This window comes from Achroia grisella, unplaced genomic scaffold (genome assembly GCF_030625045.1).
Source record: "Achroia grisella isolate CSIRO2021 unplaced genomic scaffold, CSIRO_AGI_Agris_v1 utg780, whole genome shotgun sequence".
NCBI classification, from domain to species: domain Eukaryota; kingdom Metazoa; phylum Arthropoda; class Insecta; order Lepidoptera; family Pyralidae; genus Achroia; species Achroia grisella.
The window spans coordinates 4,693,384-4,710,342 of NW_026713020.1; the positions used below are offsets into that span (position 1 = coordinate 4,693,384).

Here is a 16,959-nt window from a genome sequence, read left to right on the forward strand (position 1 = left end):
ATAATACACTTATAATTTTATCATACCTTATAATATACGTCACTATATAGTAGATACAGTATAAAATATTATCACATTTTAAAATACGTAGTTATTGTCTACATATTCTCTGGAGCTTATGTCTTCTTGGATGCTTTTCGTTCTACTCACAGTTTATCAATTCAGTTTAATTGATTTCGTTCATGCAATTTTAATTCATATAACATTAAACTTTAATTATTTTAATAAGCACTAAAGTAATTCTCAATAAGTCGCCTACTTTGTATAAACAGTCTCAACAAAATGTTTATTGGTAAGTAACAAATTTATCTATTTAGATAGATATATGACATCCGGATATATGCTTTTTACAAATGCGTAGTAACTTTATTTTTGTAAGAATCTATTTGAGCAATGGTGTCAAACATGGGCATGGTCTTGGTTTCAGGTGTGAACGTGAGCAACAGTGCGGATACAACTGCAGTTGATGAAAAGAGAATTGATGGCAATGCTGTGAGTTCCGTCGTCTGTAAGAAAAATATTCATTATTAGTTTATATTTTAGGAACATTTACTATTTACTTTTGATAAAATTGCATTAGCAGATGGTGAGATGAAGAGATAGAGATGGTGACTCTATTCTCTCAAATTTGACTTTAAAACTGACTCTATATTAATGTAAACAATATTTGAAAAGAATACGAGCTGACTTTCTTGTCAGTTCTTCTCATTTCGAAAGCATTCCGAAATCTGAATATATATAACTCAAAGGTGACTGACATAGTGATCTATCAACGCACAGTCCGTACCACTGGACGGATCGGGCTGAAGGTACACGGGCATGCAGGTAGATGTTATGACATAGGCATCCGCTAAGAAAGGATTAATTCTACCCCTAAGGGGATAAAATAGGGGATGAAAGTTCGTATGAAACTTTGTCAATTTTAAACCGATCGGGCTGAGATTTTGCATGCATAAAGCTACTATGACATAGGCATCCCCATAGAAAGGATTTTGATAAATTCCACCCTTAAGGGGATAAATTAACGCGAGCGAAGCCACGGGCAAAAGCTAGTACTAAATAAACCTACAAGAATAAAGATATTTTTATTTGATTTGATTAAAACCACATCAGTTCTCAGTCTGTCCAATTCTTATGTAGGTACTTAATTAGCTAGCTTGTGACATGTGATATCTGTAACATATGTTAATTCAGTGGATTTTAAGAACCAAATACGGGTGTGAATTTAAGGCAATGAGTGGTAAATATTGAATCTTTCAATAGGAAATATTAAATAACAAATTCCATCGTAATTACGTTAAAGGATATTGTTGGGTTTGTCTGTCGAGTATGATGTCACTACACTATAAACAATTTACGATCGATTTACACCAAAGTATAAAATAAACAATGTCAAAATGAATACAATATAGTGTTAATAATACCAATAGAAGTGTTAGCGGTGCTAACATAGCTCCAATTCTCGCCGCAGTGTTACCACAACCAACTAGCGAGCCCCTCACGCTTGTCGGAAATAATTCCAAGCTGTATGTGTATATGCCAGTGAAACATACAACTACTCCCAACTTTCCTAATAGGAACAGCAGAACCTTCAGCCAAGTAATAGCTGAAAAGAAAATTATAATATATGTAATTATTCATATAAACAAAGTTACAAAAGAAATTCTGGGAATGATCGCGCTATTAGCGATGTATCCAACGAAATCTGGACCTATGGTCATGTTCACCATAACGTCGACAGTTGGCTACCTATGTCTTGGAATATCTATGTCTACCCCATCTGGGAGATGATAGGCCAACGATCTCGGTGGTCCAGCGGTATGTCAAAACGCCTTACTTATGATGGTCGCGGGTTCGATTCCTTGCACGGTACGAATATTTGTATGCATGTGTATGATTATTTGTATTGGTCTAAGTGATTTCTATATGTGTTGTATGTCGTGTATGTATTTGTTGAAGAAAAATGTATTGAAGTATTTCTATTAGTTGTCTAGTACCTATAACACAAGTTCTTCTTAGCTTGGAACAGATGGCGCTGTGTGAATTCTCCTGTATTATTACTATTATTCCATTTAATAAATAATTTCTAATTAAAGATCAGCTATAGAGCGGTACAGTTTTATGGCAAAGTACGGTTTCCTACTATAAAGAAAGTAAGGCTTGGAACAGAATAATTTTCATTACAGCTGTATTATTATATTCACATTTTTTTGTTCTATGGTTATATCACATAATCATTAAGCAGCCCACTTGATCCCTGTATTCCTGGTTTTAAGAATTCTCTAAATCAATAAATTCAAAATTATTATCTATTGCCCTTGCAGTGGCCTAAGACATGTAAGTATTTAACATAGTTTAGTGGGCTATAGCCACAAATAAAAAGTACCTAGATACACAATATATTGTGTAGTTACATATCTAGAGTATATTATACATAAAATTTATTATATCAGCAATACTCACAATCTGGCGCATAGGTTTGAGCTATAAGAAATATGGCCGAAAAAGCATAGCCACTTTGCAATGTTATTCTCCTTCCGAATTTGTTGAACGTGTAAAACGCTAATAGATCACCAGGAAACGAAGTTAATGAAGATAAAATAAAATTAGTATATTTATTTCCTGGCAAAAGAATCGAATGTACTACCAATCCGTAATATAGAAAACTGGATGTGAAGAAACAAACAGAAGTGACACCAACTCGCGTCATAATCTCTTTTGAATTTAATATATCTCTGAAGTTTTCCTTCTCTTTCTGTGTCTCCACATTAAATTTCGTTCTTATTTCTTCATCACTCAATGCATCTATTTCTTCAGGGGTAATATTCAATTTATTTGATTTGCTTATTACTTTCAGCGTGTCTTTTGCCTCTGTCATTTTTCCACGAAGCATTTGCCATCTAGTACTTTCTTTTAATAATATTATGTATGATATAATCAATATCATTGGAGTATAGACAACCAGTACTATTAGTTTCCAAAACTTTAGACCCATTGCTATAAAAGCGAATGCCACTTCACCAACATAAACGGCATATGAAAATATGACACCTGCTAACACTCTTTTAGATTCACCACCAACTTCTATTACTGAAAATAAATAATATTTATTGTTAAATTACCTATATTTATCAGATATATCATTGATCGTCATATATCATTATACTGATTCATAATAATTAATTATTTTTTATAAGAAAGCAAAAACTGTTTTCATTTGTTATATTTCTGTTATAATAGAACTAAAGGTATCATAAGACCATAATAGAAGGATCGACGAATGAATAAAATAGCAACATAAGAGTTCCGTATTACGTTTATTCCGTATTACCTTTGGAATTGTAATAGTAGAGTTCCAAACAGATTACTCAAGAACAACCCTACATTTTCTAGGCACTTACCTAATGCATTTGCACCGGCATTTACGTGTATATCAAAATTAATAAAAAAACTTACGTAATACAACAGCCACTGTGTAAAGTCCAGAACAAACAACAGACTCTAAAAATTCCACTATTAAGTAAGCGTAGTAGCTTGTTATGAAAATTTTAAAGGCGCCGATGCAACCTCCCACTGAACAAATAATCAAGGTGGGCTTTCTTCCGAGTCTGAAAATTAAACAACCAACATAAAATGTTGTGTACATGTACATATTCTTATGTATGTAACGTATATGAAATTTATTACATTGTATAGGAAACAGAAATGCAATTAAATCTATGAACTCTAGCTCATAAAAGACTCTAGGACTATAAGTAATAAAATTTATTTAATTAAAATTGCAACTATTTTAACTGTCATTGAAATTAAATAGATATATATGTATTGTATAATATAATATAATTATATTCTCCTGACATTATGTTTTCATCATAATTCTTAGTCCAACTATATCACAATACTGACATATGGAATATGTATTTGATGACATTATTTATCGGTCGGTATATTTTAAATCTCTCGGATTTATTTAGGTTTTATAAATATTTCCATACTCAGCTAGAAATGTAAATTGACACCTTAAGTTTTTTTAGGTCTCAATCATATTCGAACATGTGAACTTTTCGACCTAAGTCGGGTTACTAAAGTATAGTACTAGCCAATAACGCTCTCATTGTTTTTCTGTAACAATGATTAGCTTTTATTAATAAACATTTTACTCATTTACGTCATACGGCCAGTCGTATCACGTAGACATGCCTATATAATAAAGGTATGCCTATATTGTACCCATTATAACGGAAACAAAATATCTCATTATATATGCGAAAGCAAAGCATGTTGTTGACCGGTTCTAGAAATTGCTTTTATTTCATTAAATTTGTATATTAATTACGAAACCAGGCATTTGTAATTTGCTTCTAGTTTTAGAAATTTATTCTTTACCTATCTACTATTCAATCTACTTTAAAAAATCAATATCAAATAGAAAATGACAACAAATTCTAAAATTTATTTATCATATACCTCCTTTTTTCCCATACCTACTTATCCTACTAAACATAGACATACATAATATTGTAACATATCCTTCTTTTTCGCACTCGCTTCTTATTTGGACCACTGTTCGTGTTAGGTAGGTATTAAATATTCTTTTTGTTGCGAATTTTTTCACAGTGGGTACCAACTTCTAACCTCGTACTCTGCTTTGTCGCTAATCGTGTTGCGACATCTAACCATCGAGTTTAGCACACATACATATGTATATACTAGCTGTGCACGCGGTTTCACTCGCGTTAAATTTCTTTAATATTACTATAAAATTTCGTTCGAATATTTTCGTGAACGTTCATCCATAACTTTCGTGTTTATTTTCGTGAACGCGTGAAATTTCAATAAAAAACATCCATATTCTATAAAGTTTCATTGTGACTTTATTTTTGAGTTTATAATATTATTAAGATTAATATATCTAAGAGAGGTTGTTATTACCTAACGTAAATTTAATATCAATCAAAAGAGTAATACATTAGGATGACTCCACGTCATTCCACCTGGAAATTACGGTGGTTAATTAATTACTGATGAATTCAACACGATGGGCTAACAGAACTGACTTATTGCGCATCCTATCTTCCTGCACTAATGCCGCTTATAACTACCGTTAGAGTAGGCGTAGGTAACATTCCATTACCATACATATTAAAATATAAAAAAACCATAGACTAAGTAAGAAGTCCAACTATTACTTACTTGTCGGTGACCCAACCAGTGAATAACATAGATAGAATCATTCCTGCGTTGTGTACACTGCCAACTAAAGTGGCCTTCCATGATTCGCAGCCTAGATTAAGCTAAAAAAACAAAAACACAGTTACTGCCTGATGCATAGGTCAATCTAGGGATGTCATGTTTTCTTTCGTTAAGTTAGAAAATCATTCAAAGCCAACGTAACCTTCATCGTTTATTAAAAAAATTGTTAATATCTATCAAAAACGGCGACTGTACGAAGTAGCGTGTGATAAAAAAAATATAATCCTACGTTTAATACGCAAAAAAGAGTATTTGGAAAAGTATATAGAGTATGTGTTAATTAAAAGTTATAATAAATTATATTGCTAAATTCGTCAGTATCCATCAAAATATCGCTACGAGTCATAAACAATACAAGTTCCTGGTTTCACTCAAAAGAGAACATACGCGAAACAGATTGCGTAGTATTTACACTCATTATATTATATAATTATAATATACGTATGTATGTAAATCAACAATGTTATTGATCGTACAATGACGGTTATAGTAAGGCACCTCTATTCATTGAACCCTATTGTATTTTTCACCAGTTGTTTAAATATTAAATTAATTTAAACAAATTGTTTGATAGTTTCAAATAAACTAATTCAGTAGTTATATAATTTGGAATAATTGACAATAAATGCACTTATTTACTTTTTAATATTTGCATACTTTATATTTTGTACATAGATAAGTTTGGTATCTAACTGCACAATGAACTATAATTGTTATCTAGAATTTTATAACTAGTATACTATATACAGAAATAAGTTAAAGCCTATAAAATAAATTATACCTTACCTCTGAAAATATAGAGTTGTGATTCTCATAAATCCATTCATCACAGTCTTCTAATAATTCAACAAAGGTTGAATTGGAGCACGTATGGTTACCGAGGTTGTATGCATCAGGATCTATGACCGGTCGAAAGCACTTCTCGTCTACGTGATCGGGCCACCACGGTGGTGTTTTCACACTAGGATTGAGCGATTCACATTCTGGTACCTTACATCTACAACAATGTCAAAAAATAACACTCGATTATTCATTTCAGAACCACATGATATTCAAACTCAGGGGTGAGTTATAAAGGGACGCATGCATGCAGTTTAAAAAAGGTACTAATACGCCTTTGTCTAAGGAAGAGTTATAATATTGATATCAAATAATCTTTACATTTATAGTTTTATAGTCTATATATATATATATATAAAGAAATTTTAACTGAATATATTTGATTTAAAATCTTACAATACAAATTTTGTAAAATTATGTACCGTGCGAGGAATCGATTCATTTGGTATTGGATATCGTATTTAACCAATAATAACATCATGTTTCGATGATTAAGAGTAGAGCTGCAATGAAGAATGTTGAGAAAACGAGGAAAATGTGATGAGGACGATGTCACGTGGGTCATTTAGTATATTATAAATTCAAAAGTAAGTTTGTTCATTTTCAAATTCATTTCATAGTTCAAAGCTAGGCTTTCACTCCGTCATGAAATTATATATGTATATAACGCACTAGCTGTGCCCGCGACTTCGTCCGGGTATTATTGACCAAATAGAGAAAAAATATTAAATAAACTAAAGCAAAAAAATCAAAGAAAAAAGTATCATCCTTCCAGCTTTAAAAATGACGATTTTTCATACAAACTTTCATCCCCTATTTTATTTTAACCTCTTAAGGGTAACATTTGTACAAACTTTGAATGATATATTTATTTATATTTAATAAACAACCTAAAAAATAAGTCAAGCTTCTAGCTTTAAAAATAACCATACTTCCATACAACCGTTCATCTCCACTTTCAATTACTTGCAAACCTATGTCCTTTCTCAGGGTCTAGACTATCTATGTACCAAATTTCATTTAACTCGGTTCAGTAGTTTTGGCGTGAAAGCGAGACAGACAGAGATTTTCGCATTTATAATATTAGTGATATTAGTATGGATTAGCTTTTGGGATGAAGAGATGAATAATGAAGAAATAAAACATGGGCTAATTTAACCCAGTCATGATGAATGATTAACCATGATGGTCACACCAACGACGCGACTACATAAAGTTAGATAATAAAAGAAACAGAGTACACGTGTCTAAAAGTTTGTGTGTATTTGAAAGTTGTAAGCGTATTCAGCCCGCATTCGTCGTGCATTGTGTTACACTGAAGAATATGTTAGATATTTATGCAGTTATGCAAAAAGTTGACCTGACGTAATACAATTTCTAGAAATAACATACACCGTTTAACTACTTTCAATGAATTATGTAATTTATTGATTCTACGTATTTAAAGATTGGTATACCTACTCAGTGAATATTGTGAGCAGTTGACAAAATTATAAATCGGCCTATACCTTATCACAGAAAAAGAGAACATAGTTTTTTTCATTTTCCAAATTTATATTTGTGTGTTTATACAAAGAGTATTCCAAGTTTTATTAAGGAATAACTACTAATAATATGTATACTATAATATAGTACTTACAGTAGTAGTAAGTAGTTCTACTTATACTTATTACAGTAACTGTATTTAGGTGATAATACATAAATAATCATTCATATTTACCTAATTTAATTTTACCCATACAATCTACATATTTTGAATTTATTTACTCTTAAGTTTTCTACATCAATTCTATATGGTAGGTTAGTCTGTCTACTATCTAGAAGACATGTAGATATATATTGTCATATACATCTTACTAATATTATAAACATATAACTTGAACGTGAGTATGAATCTTTCACTCAGAAACTACTGAACAGATGTTGATGAAACTTTACAGTAATATAGCTTATAAATAAATGTCAAGTAAGTGTAATGCAGACGAAGTTGCGAGGGTCAGCTAGATCTAGAGTAATGTGTTATAAGTAGTAGAATAGTCTTTTAAAAATAGGGTAATTACGTTACTACTTGTCTGACAATAAATATGTATATCAAAGTACGGATGTGTTTTGCTGTTCTTATTTCGATATACACATTCAAACAGTTGATTTAATCAACAAAGAGCTATCTTTAATTGTTCTGAAGCACTCTATGTCTATTGTAATAAAAATCTTAATTCTATAGAACATCGTAGACAGTGTATGACGAAAATTCAAAGCTTGTTAACGATAGCTACTTGGTCAATGGGCACCGAATTAAATTGTTTCAATTTGTTTTCTGTCTACGTATAAATGAATACATTCATGCGTACACAATATTTATGAGCAAATACTTTAATTAACAATCTTCTTATTATGATCGTATCGTATCGTCAGTTTTGGATTCTAGGGTCTTTACTGTTATTGTATATTTTCAGGGAGATAATTATATTTTAATATTATTTTTGGAAACGGAACACGTGGAGCAGTGGTCCTATTTTCATTCGTAGTAGGTACATATCTACTAAACGTCTATTTACAATAATGTCAGACGTCGCAGAGGTTAGTCCAATGTGAATTAATTCTGAAAAAGTTAAAAATACCCGTACGTATGTATTTGTTTAATAATAGCTTAGTTAAATAACTAATACCTTTGATTGTTTTAAAATAAATTTGCTAGAGTTCATTTATATTATCCACTAGCTCTCTTACTCGCGACTTCGTCCGCGTATAATTTATGTTTCCTTTTTAATTTAAATGCAAGAACAAACAGACAGGCAGTCAGGCAGAAATATTTAATAATGCTAATACATTTGGTGTCATATAAAATGTGTCACAAACTAACATAATATAGGCACACAGCGAATATTACCAAAGCTACACTTTGTATAAAGTCTTCTGGTATTATTATCTCGCTAATTTCAACCAGCCACATAGCAGATCTCTAAGTTATCCAAATGGTCCGGTTGAAAACCAGCGCCTCACAGGAACATCCTGTCGACGTATGCCTAAATACGCTGAACCGGATCCTTTTGCCGCCTATAATTAAGTATCCTTTAAATATATTTTCTTTTATGTAATTTCATTGGCAGCAATAAATTATTCATAATCTTATACTTGTTTTTTTTTACTGCGTGTTATTCTGTAAGGCCCGTAGTAATACTCATGCGTTTTCATTCCAGAAAACTAAGATGTCATGCCCCTGTGATGTTAATACCAGTTGCTAGCGGCTGAAATATAGATAGAGATGCCTATGCAGACTATGTTGTATAAAATCTACCTGTTTTGCTTTTTGGAGTAGGTTGAAATGGCGTTATTTAGCCACGGTAAAGTAACAAAGAGGTGGGCTTGATGTTATTTTTAAAGAGAAGAATTTTTAAAGAAAGTCCACGGTCAAAGACATGCGAGATTCACGTTATTTACACCGTTTTGGGTATGAGCCAAAAAAATACGTGTAAATTAACCTTTTGCATCAACAATAGATAGGTAATAAATATAACTAGTCTCTTCAGTCCACACTAATATAATAAATTTAAAAGTATGTATGTCTGTTTCATTCCTTTTCTCCAGTAAAAGGGTTAGCAGATGGATGTAAGTTGTACGACCGACATCGTCTCTATAATAGCAAATGAATGTGGAAAAATGTTTCACATCTGCAAACTTACTGCACTTCTATGTTTTCTCCTTTGTTCATTGTGGAATGTTCTCGAACAGTCAAATACAATACCAAATAGAGACAAATGCAAATGCGGTACTCTTTGTGAGATTATCGACAAAGAGCACCACATAAGATACCTCATACCGTCTGTTTTGCCGGACTACTCTAATGCTGTAGCTGGCCTTTATAGCTTCACCGAATGATAAGGGGCGAGTGCAGATGGCACTCCAAATCCGTGGAAGGACTTATGGAGCGGCTGAAGGCCAACTCCGCCTAGCCTCATACCGTTATACGTGTACCTACAACTTAAGACGATGATTCCTTCATGTTTTTAGTTCAAAATTTATAATCCATTGTGCCATTTAATCGATTAAATTAAATATTCATCCAATTAAAACTAGACTACCTTGATGGTCTAACGGTTTAGCAAACCGCTTTACTTACGACGATCGCGAGTTCGGTTTCTCGCTCGCAAACACTATTCATGAGTATGATTGTTTGTTTCGCTCTGGGTGTTTTCTGTGTATATATTATGTATGCATTTATAAATAAATATATTTAAGTATTTCTATCAGTTACCTAGTACCCTTAACACAAGCTCTGCCTTTCTTAGGATTAGATGAAACTGTATATTTTTCAGGGTTATTATTTTTATTTATAATCTGTTTGTCGATTAATTGACAACATAGATTATAAACAACATTGACATTTTATTGATTCAACCTAATACCAATGAAAACTACACTATTATGTTGTCCTTGTTGTGTTAAATTAGAGTCAATTTATTGCTACTCCTTTTCATTCCATGGATGTTATAATATGCGACTTAAAATAACAAACTACAAAGCGCATGTATCCATTAGCACACTTTTCTGTTTTGTGTTTCGGCCGAAGCCTCAATTTCTAGCGTGTTTTTCGGCCTGGATATTGAAAATAATTCCTACTGTAAAACAACAACGTATTTACATATATATATGGTATACATATATATACAAATATATTGTTGTTTTACGAAGAGGATTGTTAGTAAAATAATGATTGATAGCAATGTAACTTGTCAGGTGGACCTGCACTTTGTGCCCCCTGGAAACCATCGTGGTTAATTCCAGGAGAATTTATCTTGACCTAATGCTCATTTAATCATCGTCGATTACCGCTCTACAAGTGAATAATGTTATCTCAAACAAATAAACTATTCCAATATTATCCATTAACATAAAATAACTAAATAACTCCAATGTGAAGCAGCAATGCATATTGTACATTTCAGAATGCGTGTTATATGAATTTACGAATTTAAATAATATATACTATATTAGAGTGATATTAGTATCAAACATATATTCGGGAGGTGGGGGGAAAGGGGTCGGGTCGCAAGTCGTTTAATAAATTGGTCGTTGACTGCTTAATGATATGAACGATAGAGTCACATTACTTGTATATTAAATACGTAGATAAGAGGCTGGTTATAAGTATAATTAATAACATAACTGCCCTGGCATCACCCGGGTGCTCATAGCTTTTGAGAATTTATATATATATCTACTAGTGGTCACCTAGTGGTCGAAATTCCATAATTAATTTAACATTCAGATAAATAATATTAAAGATAAACATATTAATCTATTCTCAATTTGAGCACAGACATTAACAATAAAGAAAAGAGTATATATGCGTGTATGTGTCAAGTTTTTTTTTTATATATATTAAAATGTTAAGTAATAATGTTAAGTATACGGTAATGAGTGTAATGTACGTATATTAAAGCATAATTTTAATAAAAATAGCATTCTGCACTCATTTTCTATATAAACAATAAGGCTTCAGCGGAATTTTCGTAAATAGGGGTACAAAGATTTTGCTTAATTCATATGTAGTTTAACAATTCAAATAGTGAATAATTTTTAAAAATCGTGTAATAAGTACTATTTAAGTTATTAACTACAAACTTATGAACAAACTTTCCTGTTTATAATATTAGTACCTAAACATAAAGAAGCATTGCGTATCTTCATTATGGTACTAAGTGAAATAATTTGTAATTCTCAATTACTTCAGCCATCAACAAGCTGGTATGTGTACTCAGGTTCGGGTTTGGAATAAGAATTCCTGCACATGGAAATACTTTAGTCCTCAGGTACGATAAAATGTGAAAGGTATAAGCGCCATATTAGATATACTATATATCTAGACGACGGTTGCCACTTTCAATCAGGTGGCCGCCAGATAGTTTGCTATTATAAACACAGCAATATGTCATATAAAAAACCAATACCATTAGTACATGTAGGTAAACGTAAGTGTTAACAATTCTAAATTTAAAATTTCGTTTACAAAAAAAATATTATGCGTTTTTACATTATTTATCCAAATTTCACAAAACTATTCTGCATACACAATAGAAGGTTTATGTCTAAGGAATCTACCTCTGTAATAATCTTTGTACGTACACGCAGTATTTGGGATAAGAATGTATATTACGGTGGGAAACATTATTAATACAAAAAAATTTACTATTATTTTTGAAATATTAATACTAAAATATCTTACATGAATAAATTAGTTTTGATTTAATTATGTATAAGATATTCACATGAACTGCGAATGTCAAAGGTAAAACATTAGTACTTATAAAATAAAAAAATCTCACCTATAATCAACTTCTTCAGCAACGAACACATAATTAACATGAGCCATAGATACCATAAATAAAGGTATGCATATCAAAAAATATTGGAATAATTGATATCTACCAAATTTCTCTATTTGAATATAAATATCACTTTGCACTTTCGCAACATTAATCACAGTCATTTTTATTAATTAAATTGTTTATTTTTAATAATAATATAAATAAGTTAGAGTATTATTAATTGTAGTAATACTAGTTTATTTTAATAATACTGGAATCTACGAAAGCATCTACTGTCTGACGGCCACTATAATACTAAATATACTAAAGATACGATACGCGCGTGCCATAAGATGAACATAAGAAACGTACACACCAGCCGATGACACACGTGGGAACAACATGTGCAAATAATAATTCTCCTTACAACCAATCCTTACAGCGGATTTTCATCGAGCGAATCTATTCTTTTCCTTGTTACACTTTATTATTTTCTGCCGAAAAAATACCGCTCGAAAATAACATATATATGCAGGAATGCTAATTAAATTACGGGTTACGGGATATGACATCTTAGTCTACCAGATTGAGAACGTATAAGAGGTACCACAGGCGTGACGTATTTAGTCAACCATTGCCATTTGCCATAATCACCGCCGCCTTGTTTGCCATTCCAATTTGTATGTAAAAAATCGCCAGAAACAAATTCGCAGTGCGAGTATAGCCTTAGTTACGGTTAATTTGGCGTCTACTCTCGATAATATAAAAAAGACACTCTTGTCATTTTACTCAGGAATCTAAACATTTGAGATATTTATGTAAATTCACATTTTATTTAAAATAGTACACTCGACTTCTATCGTGTGAAATTTTACTTTATTTTTCTAAAATAAAAGTAGTCTAAGTTACTTCTTATTACCGCAGCTACCTGCCAATAAAAGTCCCGTCAAAATAAGTCCAGCCATTTCAGAGATTAGCCGGACAAACAGACAGACAAAAAAGTTGTAAAAAATGTTATTTTGGTTTATGTACCGTATTTATATTTATATTACAAACAGACACTCAAATTTTTTTGTATGTATAGATTAAATAGATAGTTATAATAATAATCCTAGATATTACACACAGAGCCATCTAGTCTCAAGCTAAGGAGATCTCGTATTATCGGTACTAAAGAATTACAGAAATATATATATTTTAAAATAGATACATACATAATATACGTAGAAAACATACAGATCAATACGTAATATTATATTATCCGTGTCAATACTAACAATTACATATAATAAAGACAAATGTGCGCAACATGCAAGAAATCGAACTCGCGACCATCGAAAGGATTGCGGTTCTAGACTACCATAGCCTTCATCGTTAAAAATAAACTTTGTATTTAAAAATAGAAATAGATTTCTTTTATATTTATTTGAAGTGACAGCTTATTATGATTAAACAATAAGTCAAGAGCAGAACATTTACGTTCTAGTACCGACATTGGCCTAACAAATTTGACAAGACATGTATTTGCGTGTTGTATACCTATATATTTATAGATATTTCTCTCACAAGCAACAGTCTAGAACAACTTCTATAAATAACACTTTTTTTTATTACAGAAAAATTATTAATCTCATATCTTGTGTTAATTTATTTTACTGCGATCCTTGATTAACGTAGCCAAACTTATGAGAGCCTGTTATATTAAAATAGAAATACTTGAATATAAATCTACATATTGCGAAATAATTTAGAAACATACATATTCTGTATATTGTATGTGGAAAATAAAGAGTAATGAAGTTATAAATAATAACTACAATTGAGTAATAATTGTTTAGATTCATGCGTCGCTGCTCTAGTGCTTTTCCACGCCGCTTTACTTCCGATGGTCGCGGGTTCGATTCCTCGAACGGTGCAAACATTTCTATTCATGAGTATAGTTGTTTGTGCCGATCTGTTTTCTATGTATATTACGTATGTATTTACAAAAAAATCGAAGTATTTATATCTGTTGTCTAGTACCCATAACACAAGCTTTGCTTAGCTTCGAATTAGGTAGCGTTGTAACAAAATTCTACATATAATAAATAAATAATGTACAAAATAAATAACAAATATTACAAACTAACATTCAAACAAAATCAAATATATCAATCAAAATCAAATTACCTTACCATATATATACACCGCTGTGCATTGTCTGATGATATTGCTCCCAAACAACAGGATTATTGGGAAAAAAAAATATATATAATTCTTGTGTAAATAGGATAGTATATCAATCTACAAATGTGATTTAGACAATCTGCCCAGAAGTACCTACCGTATTCACAGAAAGTAACATCGCAACCGTTCCTCCTTCATTTATGTACCTGCTTTTTGTATAATGAATCACAAATCACATATAGTTAAGATTATAATAGCATAGCTTTATTCTGAAAACAGTTAAATATACAAACAAAACTTATATTTTAATTACTTTATGGTCACAAGAATAACTACATCCTAATCAAGAAGAATATTTGGAACATTAAGTCGCGGAATTTCCTATATTTAAGTATCAATAATATGAATAGATGCTGTAGGTATATTTTCGCTGAACAGCTAAACAGTATATCGCATGAGTTCTTATGCCAACTTTAAAAATAGATTACCTATTAAATATTGATACACACGTTATATTCACTTGACAGCTGTGGAGTATGGTTATTGCTAAATTTCAATTTTTTTCATTAATTTTAAAATAGCAAATACTTCGATTACCTGTTTTTGGGGGGAAAGAGATTGTTGAAAATAGGTAGTAGTACCTTATTGCTAAGTATCCCGTACCACCTGAATTGATCTACATGATCACACAAATGCAAACACCATCAGTGTTCGTCAGTTCAATTTCAATCATCTCTAGTGACGAATTACAAGCGCAAAGAACCAAGACAGACATTATTTCGATTGGTGCCTCGCGTTAATCAATTCCTTGTTAAATCAATATAAGTATTACGCATTCTCGAACGGAGCACCAACATCATTCAATAAAAAAAAACGTATTCTATTTAGTGCTTACATATTTTTATGCAAGTTCCTATAAAAATTATGGGATTCCTATCATTCATGGGTTGTTATTCCGGAGGACTATGTATTGCCCATAATTTCTCTTGTATACCACATATCTGTCTTATATAGAAAGACAGCTTACGAAGCATGCTTCTTGGCGTCTGAAATAGGTAGTTCAGAGGTATTCATCTCATCACTTCGCACAAAGTATCAAAGTCAACCTAGATAATAATTTGTATTTTGTAAAATCTGTGCCTTCTGCGAAGTAAAGGATATTTTAGACATGCAATAAATTCGGAACAAAGTCAAAATTTAAAAACATATGTATTACATATGTTATGTTATATAACTAGCTACTCGCCCCGGCTTTGCCCAGGAGTACATGTATTTTACATATAAACCTTCCTCTAGAATCACTCTATCTATTAAAAAAAAACCGCTTCAAAATCCGTTGCATAATTTTATAGATGTAAACATACATAGGGACGAACAGACAGCGTCTTTGTTTTATACTATGTAATGACAATGATGATATCTGCGTTATAGACCGTTTTGTCTCGTAAATTACTTTTAAATTTTATTATAAGCACCGATTGTATTAGTTTTTATTTGAGACAAATAAAGATGATTATTATAATTTTTTTTATATCATATAGCTGCGGCTTCGTCCGCGTGAAATCTATCTCAAATAAAAGTAGCCTAAGTTACTCCTTATTACATCAGCTACCTGCCAAAAAAAGTCCCGTCAAAATCGGTCCAGCCCTTTCAGAGATTAACAAACAGACAGACAGACAAAAATGTAATTTTGGTGTATTTATATTTATATGCATGTAGTAAAAAACGGTTATTTCAATATTACAACACACGTAATATCTATACGGTAGGGAAAAAAATAAAATTAGAATGTAAAAATTTGACGTTCATAAGATGTATATATGTATGATTTTTGAATCTACATACTTCTAAACAATGTACCTATTTATTTCCTCAGTGTGTCTGAACGTACATTATTTTTTCTGTGTGTCTATATATGTGTGTTATTCGTAATTTCTTTTATTTACAGTAAATACGGATATCATAAAATACATGCTTGTTAGTCAAGTTCTATGAAGTGGACCGGTATACTTAGATGACAACGTGTGAAAGTGTGTATCGCAAAATTAAATAATTACTTACCTACTTACTTTCACTTCGGGTCACCCAATGGCAAAAGATATACTTAAATTCTTGTAATGTAGAAAAATTAAAATACAAACGGGAAAATAATACAGTGACAAAATTATCGCATAGATACAAGCATTGATATCGTAACTAGGACCTACCCGTGATATTTGGAATTATTATTATTACATTTTTAAGTGTTAATATTTAATGGACTGCACAAACAGTTCAATTGAAAAAACATACAATTTATTATGACTAAGATTAATTATAAAAACATTTTTTTGCTGTTATCCGCGACTACCTAGATAAATTTGTTTTACTTTTTTTTAATATAATACCAATA

General features: G+C 31.3%; 1 protein-coding gene across 1 annotated transcript; it reads right to left on the reverse strand.

Annotated features, from left to right (window-relative positions):
* Positions 1-43: 43 nt before the first annotated feature.
* Positions 44-12,607, reverse strand: LOC131850956 (organic cation transporter protein-like). Its single transcript, XM_059201375.1, has 7 exons — positions 12,420-12,607; positions 6,040-6,250; positions 5,194-5,294; positions 3,457-3,608; positions 2,464-3,090; positions 1,425-1,606; positions 44-506 (listed from the first exon to the last, which is right to left on the reverse strand). Exons 1-7 carry the CDS (start codon positions 12,581-12,583, stop codon positions 348-350), a joined length of 1,596 nt encoding a protein of 531 aa, XP_059057358.1. The 5' UTR covers positions 12,584-12,607; the 3' UTR covers positions 44-347.
* Positions 12,608-16,959: the final 4,352 nt, after the last annotated feature.